At 41.5% G+C, this 15608-nt stretch overlaps 1 protein-coding gene across 1 annotated transcript in view; it reads left to right on the top strand.

Moving 5' to 3' along the window:
• The window catches only part of adgrb1a (adhesion G protein-coupled receptor B1a), a 691398-nt gene that overhangs the window by 373193 nt on the left and 302597 nt on the right, over positions 1-15608 (top strand). The window contains exons 15-17 of the mRNA XM_070888471.1: positions 2918-2993; positions 12691-12793; positions 14256-14299. Coding sequence (XP_070744572.1) covers positions 2918-2993; positions 12691-12793; positions 14256-14299 — 223 coding nt within the window. The remainder of the gene's footprint in view (positions 1-2917; positions 2994-12690; positions 12794-14255; positions 14300-15608) is intronic.

Genomic DNA, 15608 nt, shown 5'->3' with positions numbered 1-15608 from the left:
TCCTCTGTAAAATGGCCCTGGAAGCTATACGTGTTTATGATGCAGACATCGAAGTGCAGAAACATCTCAGAAAGCCATCTTAATAATGTGTAAAGATTATTCATGAAAAATAAGGTGCAACTCTAAGGGCTAGACTTTCTTATCCTTTTCAGTGGGTTCTCGGCGATTTTCTCGGCAGTACAGCTGTTTTCCGCCCAGCGAAAGTTTCCTCCTTAGATTTTTAGTAGTATCGCCCAAATCTGAACACGCCCGCCGGGACCAAACCGCCGACGTGCAACGCCGAGAAAATCGCCAGGGCGTAAGTTTGTCTACAACGGAAGCCCGTCCAGATTGCCGAGGGAACCACCCTGCAAAAGCCGCTTAAACAGAGCGGTAGGTAAGTACTCTGCAAAGAAAGGTAAGTTAAAGGTTCTTTTTTTCTTAAATTTTAAAATGGCGATTAGGTGTAAAAGTGTCTTGGGAATGCATTTTATGTTTTTTTTTAAGTTTCCTTCTTCCCATGCCCAACCGCAGCCTTGGACTAAATTTTAAATACTTACTGTCTATTCTGGTAAGAACCGCCCGTTTTACTTAGTTTCCCCTTAACTACCAAAAATAAAGGTGCAATGCCCATTTTCTCACCAGGCGATTAGTTTTAATTAGTTTGAACATAAAAATGGAAATTCTCGCCAGCGTTACTTACCAAACATTAGCGGTTTTTCTGAGTGGGCAAACGGGCGTTTGAGGGGCTCATGGGAAAGTCTAGCTCTAAGCCTACCTACAGCAACATGTGTCAGATTTGCAGTATAAGTAATCAAGGAGTGCATGAATAAAAATATTACTTACTCTCACGAACCCATAATGGTCATTCCACCTCTTCCTCCATTGTTGGAGGTCCCTGGGGATATCATCTGCTGAGGACATCTCCTCAGCAACAGCAGTCCATAATCTCTTTACAACGGCTGAGGGAGGGCGGGGGTGGGGGTTAATCGATTCCTCCTGATAAACTCCCCCCCCCTACTCTCAATGGCAACTACAAGTGCCTCATTAGCATCAAGACTAAATTTCCTGGATCTCTGCCTGGTTAGATCAAGGTGCTGCATCTTCTCCTTTCTTTGAAAAATCGATGACTGAGAGTTGGGTGTATTGTGCATGCGCGGGCGCACCCTGACCCTGACACCTGACCAGAATCACGGGGGGGAGAAAAAAAAAATCAGGAAAAAAGAAAGTCGATCAAAAAGAATTTGCGTACGTGCAGAAGGTCCGGTTTTTTTCATCACCGATAAACCCTTCGTGCAAGGTCGATTTTACCACGACCACCGGTCACCGTTTCACCAATTTAACGGCCTTCCGTCATAGAGGTATTTCGGCAGTAAACCAAAACGATATCCTCAAATATCGCTGAAAAACCGGTGATCGCGGTATTTTACGAATCTCCAGCCCATTGTCTTCTGAATGGAGCAGAGGAGGCAAAAATCCTGGAATCATTTCATAAACAGCTGTGAACTGTAACAAAGTGGTGGAAACTGTAAGGTCTTACTGGAGGAATTAGGTCAAGTGGATCATTTGGCCTGCTTTATGCTTACCTAGCCTGAGAAAAACCCATTCATAAAATTGTTGGCAGGAATGATTCATAGATCTTATCAAAGGATCTCAGTTCCTATATTCTGGGTCTTGAATTCAAGAAATAACTCTCATTTATACAGTGCCTTTCCCAACATCAGGACATCCCAAAGTGCCTTACAGCCAATGAAGTGCTTTTGAACTATAAAAACTGTTATAATGTAGGAAATGTGGCAGCCAAGTTGCGCACAGTAAGGTCCCACAGCAACATGGGAACATAGGACCAGGAGTAGGCCATTTAGCCCCTCGAGCCTGTTCAGCCATTTAATGAGATCATAGCTGTTCTGCGACCTAACTCCCTATATCTGCCTTTGCCCCATATCCCTTAATACCTTTTGGTTAACAAAAATCTATGAATCGCCGATTTAAGATTAACAATTGATCTAGCATCAATTGCCAGATAATCTGATTTAATGCTGTTAGTTCAGGGATAACTATTGGCCAGGTGACCAGGAGAACTCACCTGCTCTTCCTCGAATAGTGTCAAGGAATTTTTTACATCCATCTGAGGGAAGACGGGGCCTTGTTTAAAAGTCTCATCCAAAAGGTCTGACAGTGCAGTGCTTAGTATTATTATGTGCTCAAGTGTCTGGAGTGGGATTTGAACTCCCAAACTACTGACTCAGAGACAAGGGTGCTATTACTGAGCCATAGCTGACATCTTGTTTTTTTTAAGCTACCTATGATATGTTAAAAACTCTAAATCAGAAGTTATTGCTGTTGTTCAATTCTACTGCCCTCTAATGAGGGCTTTTATATTTTCTCATGCAACAAATACAAATAAAATTGACATCATATGCTATGGGCAGTGATGCAAAAGAAATGGCGTATAGAAGGAGGTGGTTACATTTCTTCCAATCCAAGTGTTTCATTCCAGTCAAATATTTTGCAATCATTAAGACACTTTGCTTGGACTAGCCACATCATTGGACAGTTATGAGGTGGCGAGGGGGGGTAACCTGGGAAATGAACAGTCTCCAAGCTTCATTAAGCTATCCAAAATCATAATGAAAAAGCTTGACTAAAGCTGAAAATTGTCAGAGAAGACAAGGTGAATCAAAAAGTGCTGATTAGGTGACTGTTGAGGGTCACAGATGAGGGGGAGATGCTGCAGCAGTCTGCTTCATAATTTACCTGCTAAATGTATTCTACTATAGCCACAGTAAGCCTTCAATTTTTTTTTTTTGGGGGGGGGGGGAAGTATGTGTTTAATCACTTGATAATCGCTTTATAAGCTCTTTGTTTAGAACTTGTCAACACTTTCCAATGATTCTACATAAGTGAGTGATAAATCTGTACTTACTTGTATTTCCAGATCCAGATGATACTTCAGTTTACGTGATAGGAACTGTCCTCTATAGAAACCTGGGGGCATTTCTGGATCTTCAAAGGTACGTTTGATTCAGTTCATGGCTGAGCTTAGTTTAAAAAGATAAAACTCACATCTTCTATCGTGATGCTCAAGAGAGTCAAAAAGTTCTGATGTAGAACATGGAAACTCTTGGGGTCAAGTTTTGCGAATGTTAAGTATTTGTCCCTTATTTACCCTGTATATTTTTTTCTTGAAATTATGATGAGCAGTTTACATATTGAAAAACTTTGTTTGTGGAAATCTATAATTTGCTCATTGCACAAATATTTGGGTGACATCCACATTAAGAGAGTCCCCTCAGACTGCAAATGTTATCCACCATTGATTAATGTTCCTTGTTTTTGGAATGATCAGGAGATCCTATCCAGGATCTTTTTTATTTTTTACCGTTTTTACCCGGAAAAAAAATCAGTTGAGACTAAAGTTTTAAAAAAGTCAGATTTAAAATTAAGAATCGGTATATAATTTGTGTGTAAATATTATATCCAAAATGGTCACTTTGAATTATAGCAATAACTAATAACAAAGTGCAACAGACACTGAGAATTTCCTCAGAGATTGTCTCAATTGGCCGCCTTAACTTTGACGCGAATCCTATTTATGCAGTTTATCCGGGTTTCTACAGAAATTGAGGCAGCCGATCGGGAGAACCCCAAGGAAAATCCTGCTGAGAGAGATTTTATTTTAGATCGTACGTTCCCCATCCACTTATTCACCTCTTCTCCTAAAGCACTGACCTCTTAGTGAGGTACAGCACCACAGGAATCTGCGGGGTTCCAGTACCGTGCCAGAGTTGCCATTCTTCATATGGGAGCCTATTCATCGCAGCTGTGCCTGATCCTCCCCTCGCCTGACACTCACATGTGAGCACATTCCAGCCGGGTGTCACCGGGTGGTGATCCTGAGCAGGCACCATGGCTGACTTTTTAACCCTTTTCTCTTGTTCATGGGTGCTGAGGCCAATTGAGATCAGGCAACTCAGCACAGATTGGGGGGATCTGAGAGCTTCCCAGTTGGTCAGTACCACACCACATCATGCAATCATTTATTAAAACATTAGGACAACAATTATTTTTAAATAAAACAAATTACATGGAGAAATTTAGGGATAATTACCCTTTGTTCCGTTAAGTTCCTGTTCCGCATAGCTACCCCTGAAGTGACCTTCTCTTCTAAACCTTTCAAAGGCTGTCACTTGTATGGTTGGCTATAATGCGTATATTCAGCAAAGCGGTAACAGTAGAAAAGGAAGCCTGGCTGTCACTACTGCTGTTAACTGAGATGCATGAACATTGTACCTGCTCTATTATGTGGCCGTCGCCATGGAGAAGCAGCCTTATTGCAGTATTCTACCGTCAGCAAACAAAACAACTTAGAAGCAATGGATTTTAAGGTGACAAAAGGACAATTAGTGAAATAAAGCAATTGATTTAAAGAGCTCACTTTGGATCTGTAGCCGTAGGGTATTTTCTTTATACACTGATTTTCAGACCCTGAAGTAATCTATCCTCAAAGGTCACCTAGTTTTAGGTTTTTCATTAATCTAGTAATTTCTGTTGAATCATTTGTATGCAGAGCTTTCTTTGTTGCAGTGAAATGGTTGTTCAGTTTGAGTTCAAGCATACATTTATTGATCAAATGGCAGGTTGGAAGGATTTATATCGGGAATTAGTAGACTCGAGTGCATTAAAGGACAATGGGACAATTCAAGAATACTGATATCATGCACTCTGAGAGCAAGATTATTTTACTTTTGGTAGTTTGCACGGTGTACGGTGGCTGGGTTATTTTCAATAATTATATATGGTTGCCATGCTGTCAAGGTTAAAAAGCCACAAAGCATGCCATTGACTACTGAGATCTGTTATGTTTGTTGAATGCACCATTACTGATTGTATGAGACAAAGTCATGCACCAGGATGAGGGGATACTATATGTTGAAACCCTTGAGGTAACCAGATGGCCCATTGCTGCAAAACTATTTCTGTCGCACCGCTTTAATCCCTGTGAATAGGTTCTCAAAATGGACAAACTCTTCAAAAGACAGGTGAAAAAACATCTTTACATAAAAGAATGGTACATTATAACCTATAGCCCATATAATTAAAATGCAGTTTTGGTACGGTTATAAATAAAATATCCACATTTTCTTCAGCTTCTACATTGTACAGCACTAATAGTGTAAACAGACTACTCATTAGTAAGTTGCTGAATTACACAACTCAAATCACAACTGCATGATTTCTCCCTCCCTTGCTGATGCATTCCATGTTCAATAGCACATCACTGAGCATCATCATGACACAAGAAATTTGAGGAACAGGAAAAAGCCATTATGCTGGACAAATACCCCATTTGATAGATCAACTCCATCCATCCAACTTCTCTACATAGAGTAAGTTTAGTGAGGTTACCTTTCCTCAACAGAGCCTCGCAAGATGGAAGGACAGATTGGAAGATTGAGGCAGCAGTGTTCTATCTACAGTACCATTCATCCAGCAAGGCCACCAGAGTGCAACGATTGCTCCTCAATTGCTTCACTCTCCAGAAGTGCATAATTGCCTGTTGGGTCTATTTATAATGTCTGGTTCAATGATCTTGACAGGCAGTTAATTCCACAATTACTCTTGCAATAAAAACAAGTTCCATCTGACTTCCCTCTTACTTCCTACTTCTTAATGTTTAACTTCTGTCATGGCAAACCATTTCCTTGGGAGAGAACAATGATACAGCCACATAAGTCAGCACTGAAATTGTTAACATTTGAAAGGCCAACAGCAGTCTTCCCACAATTCCCTGCAGCAGCTGCCAATAGCTCCCAGCAGTTGGTCATCTTTACTCAATTTCAGAAATACTGATTTGCAGAAAGGTTGCCCTTGGTTGCAAAGTGTGGATTGCTACTTTTGATTGATGATGCCTTGCCGATAATATAATGGTGATGTGATACTGCACTGCATTTATCCACAAACAGCCAGGGGAGAGATGTAGAAACACAGGGATTGGGTGGAAAATAAATAAGCTTTCAGGAAGAATTGAATAGGAATAATGGATTTTTTTGTGCATGTTCTTGCCAAACTAATGATAGGCCATTATTTGTGCCAAATAAATACTTACAAGCTATTTTAGAATCTAGGGTGACCATATATATCTGTTTTCCGGGGACAGTTCTCGGATGAGGGACTGAGTCCCCAGAAGAGTCCCCAGTTCAGGAGACTTGTTCCCTAATACGCGGAGATTCAAATCAGGAACCACGTGACCCCGAACTGCCCTGCGGTCGGTCAATAAAGTGGGCGGGGCTGTGCGGCAGTGCGGGTTCCGATTGGCGGCAGGGATGTCAATCTTCTGTTTTCAACCAGTAGAAGGGATGGACTCCTGAGGGAATTTAATTTATGCCGAGATCGCACTCTGTGGCCGCAATATGTTCTGATGCGCCCCCTCCCTTCAACACCACACCCTCCCCATCCCCTCACCGACTCCCCAGATAGTCCTGTGAAATTCGGTAGAAGTGAAATTGGCCCAAGAGCCAAAATGTCCAAGTAACGGGGGACGCTGGTCACCAGACTAATGTGCGGCGGCTGGAGCCAGGCCATGTGCATGTCCCGGGAGCCAGATCATAGCTGCTTTTTAACGATTCCATTTGTATCAAAATAACAAAAATTGTTGCCTCGTTTCGCTGCCTAAGCTACATTTTCCATCGTGAATACTTTGTTTGTCCTCAGATTCAATTTTAAAAATATGGTCACCCTATTAGAGATGTATAATAAAAAAGCACAAAAATATATAAAGGATTATGAAACAATAATGGGCGTACGAAGTCGTCAGGGCAGCGCAAGTTCCGGGTTTTTGCGCACAATGCGATTGCACGAGAACCCAGAACTTACTTTCTGAGAATCTCCTGGGCAGATGCAACGCATCGCTGGGAAAAGGACATCTTGCTGGCAGAGAGTTGAGCTATTTGCCCAACTTCTGCCCAGCGAATACCCGTGAAATTCTTACGCCTGGTAAAAGCAGTCATAAGGCCTGCTTTTATCAGTGTAAGAGTTAAAAAAACAACAGAAAAATAAAATATTATCAATCATTTATACATTAAAAACAATATGCAATAAGGTAAGGTTATTTTTGGCCCCTTTAAAGCATGTAAATTTATTTTTCAAAAAATTAAATTTTTGTTTTAAATATTTAATTAAATGCCATTTTAATTAATTTGAAATATGTAATGTTTTTTTATTTATTTGAGGTGTAGATGTATTTTTGGGGGTATTTCCATTCATACCCCTGGGGATTCCATGCGTGCGGAATTCCCATAAGCATGAATGGGGATCTCCCTTCTTCTATTGGTTGGGCCGGCCCACGTGATCCCAGAGGCGCTCACTAACTGCCTGCGCCTGTGGAGTACGTGGGCCTCTACCTGCAGGTACGTGGAGAGGCCCAGGACCGCGACTCTCCGTACCTCCCGGACCACCAGGTAGGCAGGCATTTTATTTGCGGATTGGAGGCATTTTCTTGCAGGACGCCTCCGACCGCAAATTCAGGGCCAATTTTTTTACGAGTGCAAAAATGTGTTCTACATAATATGCAGGAATATAAGACATTGTTTTCTGTGCACTGCAAAATTATTTCTCAGTAAAACACATCTTTCCTGTCAGCTGATCCAATTTTACCTGTATATCTTCACAATGATATAAACACCTCTTTGTCCTTGCACATGACACAGAATTGCTGGTATTTTGTCTGTATGGTATTTAAAAAAACCTGTATTATAATATAATAATTAGGATTTGTTTATAAAGCGTTAACTCCCAAAGCCGACTGAAATGAAAATCAGATGGTTGCCATGGTAATTGGGAATGTTAATTAGGAATCAGTGGGAATCTTTGAGTGCCATCCTTAACATTTCATGGCATGATGACAGATTGATTTCTGTATTAAGATTGCAAAACTTTAACATTATCACAAAAGAGTTGAAGTGGAAGCTTGAAAATAATCTTACACAGAAAATGGTTTGAATGTTGAAATCTCTGCCATGAACCATTATTGAAGCCAATGAAGCATACATTATTTTAAATGAGAATTATATAGGTATTTGAAAAAGAGACATTTTAAGAGCATGGAGGACAATAAGGAGAATGTGATTAGACTAGGTGGCTTACGAGGAGAAAACCAGCAGCAGAGACTTGGTGGGCCAGAGGTTTTTTGTGCTGTAATATTCAAAGATTCCAGTCATTTTCTCTTTGAACAATGAAACTGATTCCCTAGTAACTCTGAACCTGCATCTTGTGAGATCTACAGTATCTTTGCAAAGCACCACTAGCATTGGACCACATTCCTTGAGTGTGCTGAGTATCTCCCTCCCTCTTTGGAAGAGAGAAGCCGTTCAGAATCTTCTCTGGAGACACCTCTCACATGATCTCCCACGTCGGATTGTGTTCTTGTGTTTTGGCTCCTCTCAACATTTATCTCAGGGAAGCGTGTGAAGAAAGTACAATGCAGATTCACTAGGATACTGTCTGATACAAGGAAATACAAATACGAAGGACGACTTGGAAAAGTGGGTCTTTTTCATCAGAACAATGCAGATTATGGGGTGATGAAATAGAAGTGTTTAAAATTATGAAAAGATGGGACAGGGTAGAAAGAAGCAGACTGTCTCCAGCAGCAAAAGTGAATGAGGGGCCAAAGGTAGAAGATTAAATTTACGAGATTTAGAACTGAGGGCAGAAGAAGCCACTTCATACAGAGTTGGGAGGTTGTGGAATTCAGTCCTATGATTAGTGATTGATGCAGAAACTATGTTAACATTCAAGATTAGATTGGATAGGTGGATGAAGGTGTTGTGTATGCAATAACTCAATAGACTGAATACTGTAAACTCCGAACAGGTACAAACCTGGCTCTACTTTATTAGGACCCAAAGTGATTACATTACAAGATGGCTGACCTTTTATACCTGGGCCGCACACACATGCGCACAGCCCAATGAACTCCGACAGTGGCGCCACCTGGTGGCTAGTAAATCCAAGCATACATACATGACAATATCCCCCTTTAAGATATTAGTAACAGTCTTTTTACAAATTGTGATGGTCCGAGGCTTTCTGCTCCTGAGTTGAATGTCTCAGTTCAACTCCAGCCTTGGGCAAGCATTCTGAATCTGTTATGACTGGGGGCTGGGTAGCCGATCTGATGGGAGTGGCAATGACCACATCAGGGATTGAAAGTCCAGATTCATTGACCATGTCAGTGATTGAAAGTCCAGATTCATTGATGACAGTGGCGTCCTCTGATGACTGAGGGTAGGTTGGTTGGTCACTGTGTCCTCCTCAGACTGTTCCGGTTCATCCGTGTGCCGCAGCTTTATCTGATCGACATGTTTCTTGCATGTCTGCCCATTCTTGAGCTTAACGATAAACACTCTTTTACTTTCCTTGGCCATAACAGTGCCGGCGATCCATTTGGGACCTTGACCATAATTCAGTACATACACAGGATCATTGATAGAAATATCGCGTGACACAGTAGCGCGATCATGATACCCTTGCTGACTTTGATGTCTGTATTCGACATGATTATTCAAATCAGGGTGGACAAGAGAGAGCCTGGTCTTGAGACCTCTCCATCAATAGTTCAGCAGGGGAGACTCCGGTAAGCGTATGGGGTCTTGTCCTGTAACTAAGCAATATGCATGACAAGCGAGTTTGCAGTGAACCTTGAGTTACACGTTTCATACTCTGCTTGATGGTTTGGACTGCACTGCATGTCCATTGGATACGGGTTTGAATGGTGCTGACCTCACATGTTTGATACCATTGAGTTTCAAGAACTCTTGAAACTCCATCCTGGTGAAGCAAGATCCATTGTCGCTTACGATGATGTCAGGCAGACCATGCATAGCAAACATGACATGAAGGCTCTCACTGGTAGCTGTGGATATGCTGGATGACATGATTGTACACTCTAGCCACTTGGAATAAGCATCCACCACAACAAAGAACATCTTTCCCAGGAAGGGACCTGCAAAGTCAATGTGGATCCTGGACCATGGTTTAGAATGCCATGACCACAGACTCAGTGGCGATTCCACTGGTGCATTACTAAGCTGCATGCAAGTGTTGCACTGATGCACACATGATTCCAGATCAGAGTCAATTCCAAGCCACCATACATGAGACCTGGCAAAAGCTTTCATCATGACAATACCAGGATGCGTGCAATGTAGATCATGCACAAATTTCTCTCTGTCTTTCTTAGACATAACAACACAATTACCCCACAGTATACAATGACTGAATGGATAGTTCGTCTTTGCAACGGATGTAAGGTTTGGTCTCCTCACACATTTGCTTGGGTATGGCAGACCAATCACCACTAAGGATACAACATTTCACAACCAATAATATCGGGTCCTGGCTGATCCAGGTCTTAACTTGTTGGGCCATAACTAGGGTTCCTTCACTTTCAAAAGCATCCATGACTAACAGTAGGTCTGCCGGTTATGGCATTTCCACCTCCAGTGTGAGCAGCGGCAGACGGCTCAATGCATTGGCACAATTGTCAGTGCCATGTCTATGATGAGTGACATAATATGATGAGTGATATTGTCAGCGCGCACCTCTGGATATGGGTTGATGCATTGGTTTTGATATCTTTGTTTTCCGAAAACAGTGAAATGAGTGGCTTGTGATCTGTTTCCAGTTCAAACCGAAGACCAAACAGGTACTGATGCATCTTTTTAACCCCATACACACAGGCTAGTGCTTCTTTCTCTACCATGCTGTAGCTTCTTTCTGCCTTTGACAAACTTTTTGAAGCATATGCAACAGGTTGTAATTTGCCCGAATCATTAGCTTGTTGGAGCACTCCATATGATGAAGCATCACAGGCCAATACTAGACGCTTACACGAATCATAATGTACCAGCAGCAAAGCAGATTAGTAACTTTCTCAAAAGCTCTATTTTGAGATGCACCTCAAACCCAGTTGTCGCCTTTTCTTAACAGCATGTGCAGTGGCTCTAATAAGGTGCTCAATCTAGGTAAGAAATTACCGAAGTAGTTGAGTAGACCGAGGAAGGAAAGCAGCTCTGTCATATTTTGAGGCTTGGGTGCATTTTTGATAGCTTTGGTTTTCGAGTCCATCGGCCTGATACCGTTAGCAGCAATTTTACTGCCCAGGAATTCGACTTCAGGTGCCATGAAGATGCACTTTGAGCGTTTCAGTCTGAGTCCCACTTTGTCCAGACGATGTAGAAACTCTTCCAGGTTGTTCAGATGTTCAGCAGAATCACGACTGGTGACCAGTTTCTTGGAACACGACGGTTCTGGGGACGGACTTCGATATCTTGAGATGATGATGCCTTCATCTGGTTTGAGATGGTCACGTACCAGAGCACACAATGTTTCATAGTCCTTGTCTGTTGGACTTAAGAGTGAGAGGAAATTCTTTGAGTCCATAGATTTTCGTACCACAAACCGTGAGGAGGACCGCCCAGCGCCAAACTGTGTCTGCCTCTTTCTCCATTTTGTTGGCCACGAAGTACTGATTCAAGCGGGCTACAAAGTCTGCCCAATCTTCTCCCTCCACTAATCACTCCAGAATTCCAATTGTGCTCATTTTTGCATGCAAAGATTCTTGTTACCTCATCGCTAAATGTTGTGTATGCAATAACTCAATAGACTGAATACTGTAAACTCTGAACAGGTACAAACCTGGCTCTACTTTATTAGGGCTCAAAGTGATTACATTACAAGATGGCTGGCCTTTTATACCTAGGCCGCACACACGTGCGCACAGCCCAGTGACCTCCGACAGTGGCGCCACCTGGTGGCTAGTAAACCCAAGCATACATACACGACAGAAGGAAAAGTATTTTAAGCGATTGGAACAGAGTGGGTAAACGCCAACACAGGCTGCTTCTGTTTTGTAACTCATATGTATATCTATCTTTATTATAGAGGTGGGATTAATCCCAGCTCGGACAGTAGTAGTGAAATCGTTCTATTCAAATTTTAACTCTATCTGCTCAGCTTAGTGATTGAAAATAACATGGCTGGGTTGCTGTTCAGCATTAGCAGCTCCGTCAACCAGTTGTCCTACTGTGACTGGTTGAGTCTTAATTTGCGCACATCAATTTGCGCACATCAAGTTCCTACAAACAGCAATGTGATAATGACCAGATAATCTGTTTTTGTTATGTTGATTGAGGGATAAATATTGGTCAGGACATGGGAGATAACTCCCCTGATCTTCTTCGAAATAGTGCCATGCGATCTTTTACGTCCACCTGAAAGAGCAGACGGGGCCTTGTTTGAATGTCTGAAAGATGGCACCTCCAACAGTGCAACACTTGCTCAGTACTGCACTGGAGTGTTAGCTTATATTTTTTTTGTGCTCAAGTCCATGGAGTGGGACTTGAATACATAACCTTCTGACACAGAGGTGAGCATGCTACCCACTGAGGAAGAGCTGACTCAGCTATATATTAAGAAAATAACCTATCTATATTGTCGCACACAGTCGTCAAAGCCACAATGTTACAGTAAGATTCTCTGCCCTGCTCATGATGGGTAACCAGCAACACTAACCTAATTAATTTGTCAGCAACTGACACAGGCTGGCAATAACACAGTCATAGTAGCAAGACCCAGTGACATAAAACAATTAGTACTGCATATATTTTAAATCATTAACATGTTGCTTGTCTTTTGATTCAATTTCAGAAATGCCACAGTGCTGAATTCCAAGATAATCTCTGTTATTGTGAAGCCTTCTCCAAAATCTTTATCCAGCCCTTTGGAAATTGAATTTTCTCATCTATATAATGTAAGTTAATGTATTCAAATGATCTACAGTGAAACAGTATGGTTTTATCCACAACACTTTGAATTAGTTTTATTTGGAACTGTTCCCTACCTGCACATTTTATTCACAATTGGAAAGCTGTGCCGATATGAAAATTATTTTGTCAGTGAAATAATTCTTGAAAAACAGCCCTTGGTTATGAAGAGCTTGAGTAGGTATCGACCGTGTATTCTATGGAGAAATAGTTACAAGTTATTTCGGTCTTGCCAAGGAAACTCTGGAAACAGCAATAGCCAGTGCAGTAAAACGCAATGCATTTCATTAATTCGTGTGCAGTGTTGTTTCCTGCACCCTATCTCACTGGGGTGGAATGTGCATGTGAGAACTGAGAAGTCACATAGTGATCCCTTTAACTAGATTATTACAGCACAGTGAAACCTTCTGGACATCCGTTTAATATGCGAGACTTTGTTTAAATATTAACTGTACTCTAAATCATGTAACTATCTCAATGCGATGCCCCCATTAGTTTAGCTTGTGATCTCGTGAATTCTAGAGTGAGTATTTAATGCTAACATCATGTATGAAGAGCTCTTAAAGAGCTTGTTGACTCATTTTTTAATTTCCATTTTTCAGTGCCTTGTTACTATTTTGTTCTGTTTCTTTAGCCCCGGGAGCTCAGGGTCGTATTGTTATTGACATTAAAACATGTAGCGAGTGTTTCTGTAAAGGCAAGCGGGTACGGTAGTGTAGTACTTATGTTATTGAACTAGTAGTTCCGGAGCCTGAGATCCCAACATTTTAGTTTGTGAATTTTAATTCTGTTTTTAAAAAAATGACTAAAAATAAATGTGGAATAAAAAGCAGGTATCAATACAAGTGACCATGAAGCTTTCAGGTTGTCGTAAAAATTCAACTGGTTCACCAATGTCCTTCACGGAATGGAAACCTGCTATCCTTACCTGGTCTGGCTTGCACGTGACTCCAGTCTCACACGAACATGGTTAACTCTTAACTGGCCTCTGAAATGGCCAAGCAAGCCACTCAATTGTATCAAACTGCTCAAAAACCACGTCTGGAAATAGTTTATGGCTTTATCCCCTTACAGTCACACTTTCAGGGAATGGCATCTTTTCATCCCTCTGTCTTTCAGATCCTTCAGCGTTTTGAGAGCGTCTTTGTTGGCAGGAGATCCACTGAGGTCAATGCACCTGATCTGGGAGCTCCTCATTTCTTGGTGATTAATGTGAATGATGGGAATATCTCATCATGCTGACTGACCTCTGCCTCCAATTCTCCCATTTGTATTCCTGTCAAGCAAAGCATTTCCACCTCGCAAAATTTACCCTGATGATACATATAGTCTGCATTGAGAAGGGACTGAATTAGTAACTCACAAAGGATTAGTAGGATTTTAGGCATGTGTGAGATTTATTGGATAGAATCATTTGTATTTTTAAAAAGTGTGCATTTTCTTTAACAGGGCACTACAAACCAGTCGTGCATCGCATGGGATGAAACAGACACGTAAGTTTAAAAAAAAATGTAAAATTCAGTCTATGAACTAAAAATGGCCTCAAAGAACACTGCATTATGTCCAGTTGGAAGTTTAAGTAGGAAGTTCACTCATATTGCAAAAAGAGTCGTTTTGATTCAGTGTCGGCGAGATTTTATTGACAGTTTTATTAAATACATTCATTTTGTTTTATTCAGCCAGATTTTCCTTTGTTTCTTGTCATTTGCTGCCCTCCTTGTCTTCAGGCACTGATTGATGTGTTGGGACTGTTCCCGCACTCCTCTGGTATCTCATCCAAGTAGCCATTCTTCCCGTGTGAGTCTAGACAGTCAGGTGGCAATTCATCAGGAGGGGCAACAAAGCCAAACTCAATCCAATCTTCAATTAGTGGAGATATATGCATTTTCCAGTGGGAACGTGAGCTGATTTCTTCCCTTTGCAAGCCTCGAATGTTGTGGCCAGATCCAGCCCGAGCTGCTTCCTAGTGAGATCCGTGCCGTCAGCACAGATCAGCAATCGAACTTGAGTCACTTCTGGTCTGGATGGCTCAGTACCATATGGTAGGGTAGTGCATTTGTTCACAAGTCCATCGGGACACTTTGCTCACTCCAACTGGTGCTTTTTGTTAATGAACAATTCTTCTCTTTTGTCGTATTGCATCTTGATGGGTGTTATTTTATATGACTGCAAGTCATTCTCAAAGCAAAGAGAATTAACCTTGATGGAAATTTTGAGTCCTAAATGTGCATCGTGAGTTTTCACTGAAGTGGTTGCTCATTTGGCATGTGTACTGATGGTTTACCAGTCAATATTATCAACATCAGTTGTGGATTCCATTACTTATACATAATATTTGGATGAAGAAGCACAGATGCCATGGGACTCATGTCAAGGCTCATCAACCTCTATTGCTCGCTCAATGCAGCCTCTGTCATCTTTTCTGTTAATGGGTGAAGTGGCCTGAGTTCAGCAGTTTGACTCAGTTGATGGCTTTATCTACCCGAGGGATTCAAATACATAGACCCTGAATTTGTGACCCCTACGGGCGAGTACGAGGTGTATGCAAAGCACATGTGCCTAAATCCGGAACTTACGATCTGTCAAGACCCCTCTTGATAGATCTCACGCATCCGGAAGTAAAGGGCCTCTGTGGGTGGAGAGTTGGATTATTTGCCCAACTTCTGCCCAGTGAATGCCCTTGAAATTCGTATGACTGATAAAAGCATATGTCAGGCCTGTAAATTTCTTTTTAAACAAATTGAATTTTTGTTTTAAACTAATTAAATTCCATTTTGATTAATTTTAAATATGTGATTTTTT

Source organism: Pristiophorus japonicus, chromosome 1 (assembly GCF_044704955.1).
Source record: "Pristiophorus japonicus isolate sPriJap1 chromosome 1, sPriJap1.hap1, whole genome shotgun sequence".
Taxonomy (NCBI): Eukaryota; Metazoa; Chordata; class Chondrichthyes; family Pristiophoridae; genus Pristiophorus; species Pristiophorus japonicus.
The sequence above is the reverse complement of the archived record's forward strand: the minus strand, read 5'-3'. Positions and strand labels throughout refer to the sequence as shown.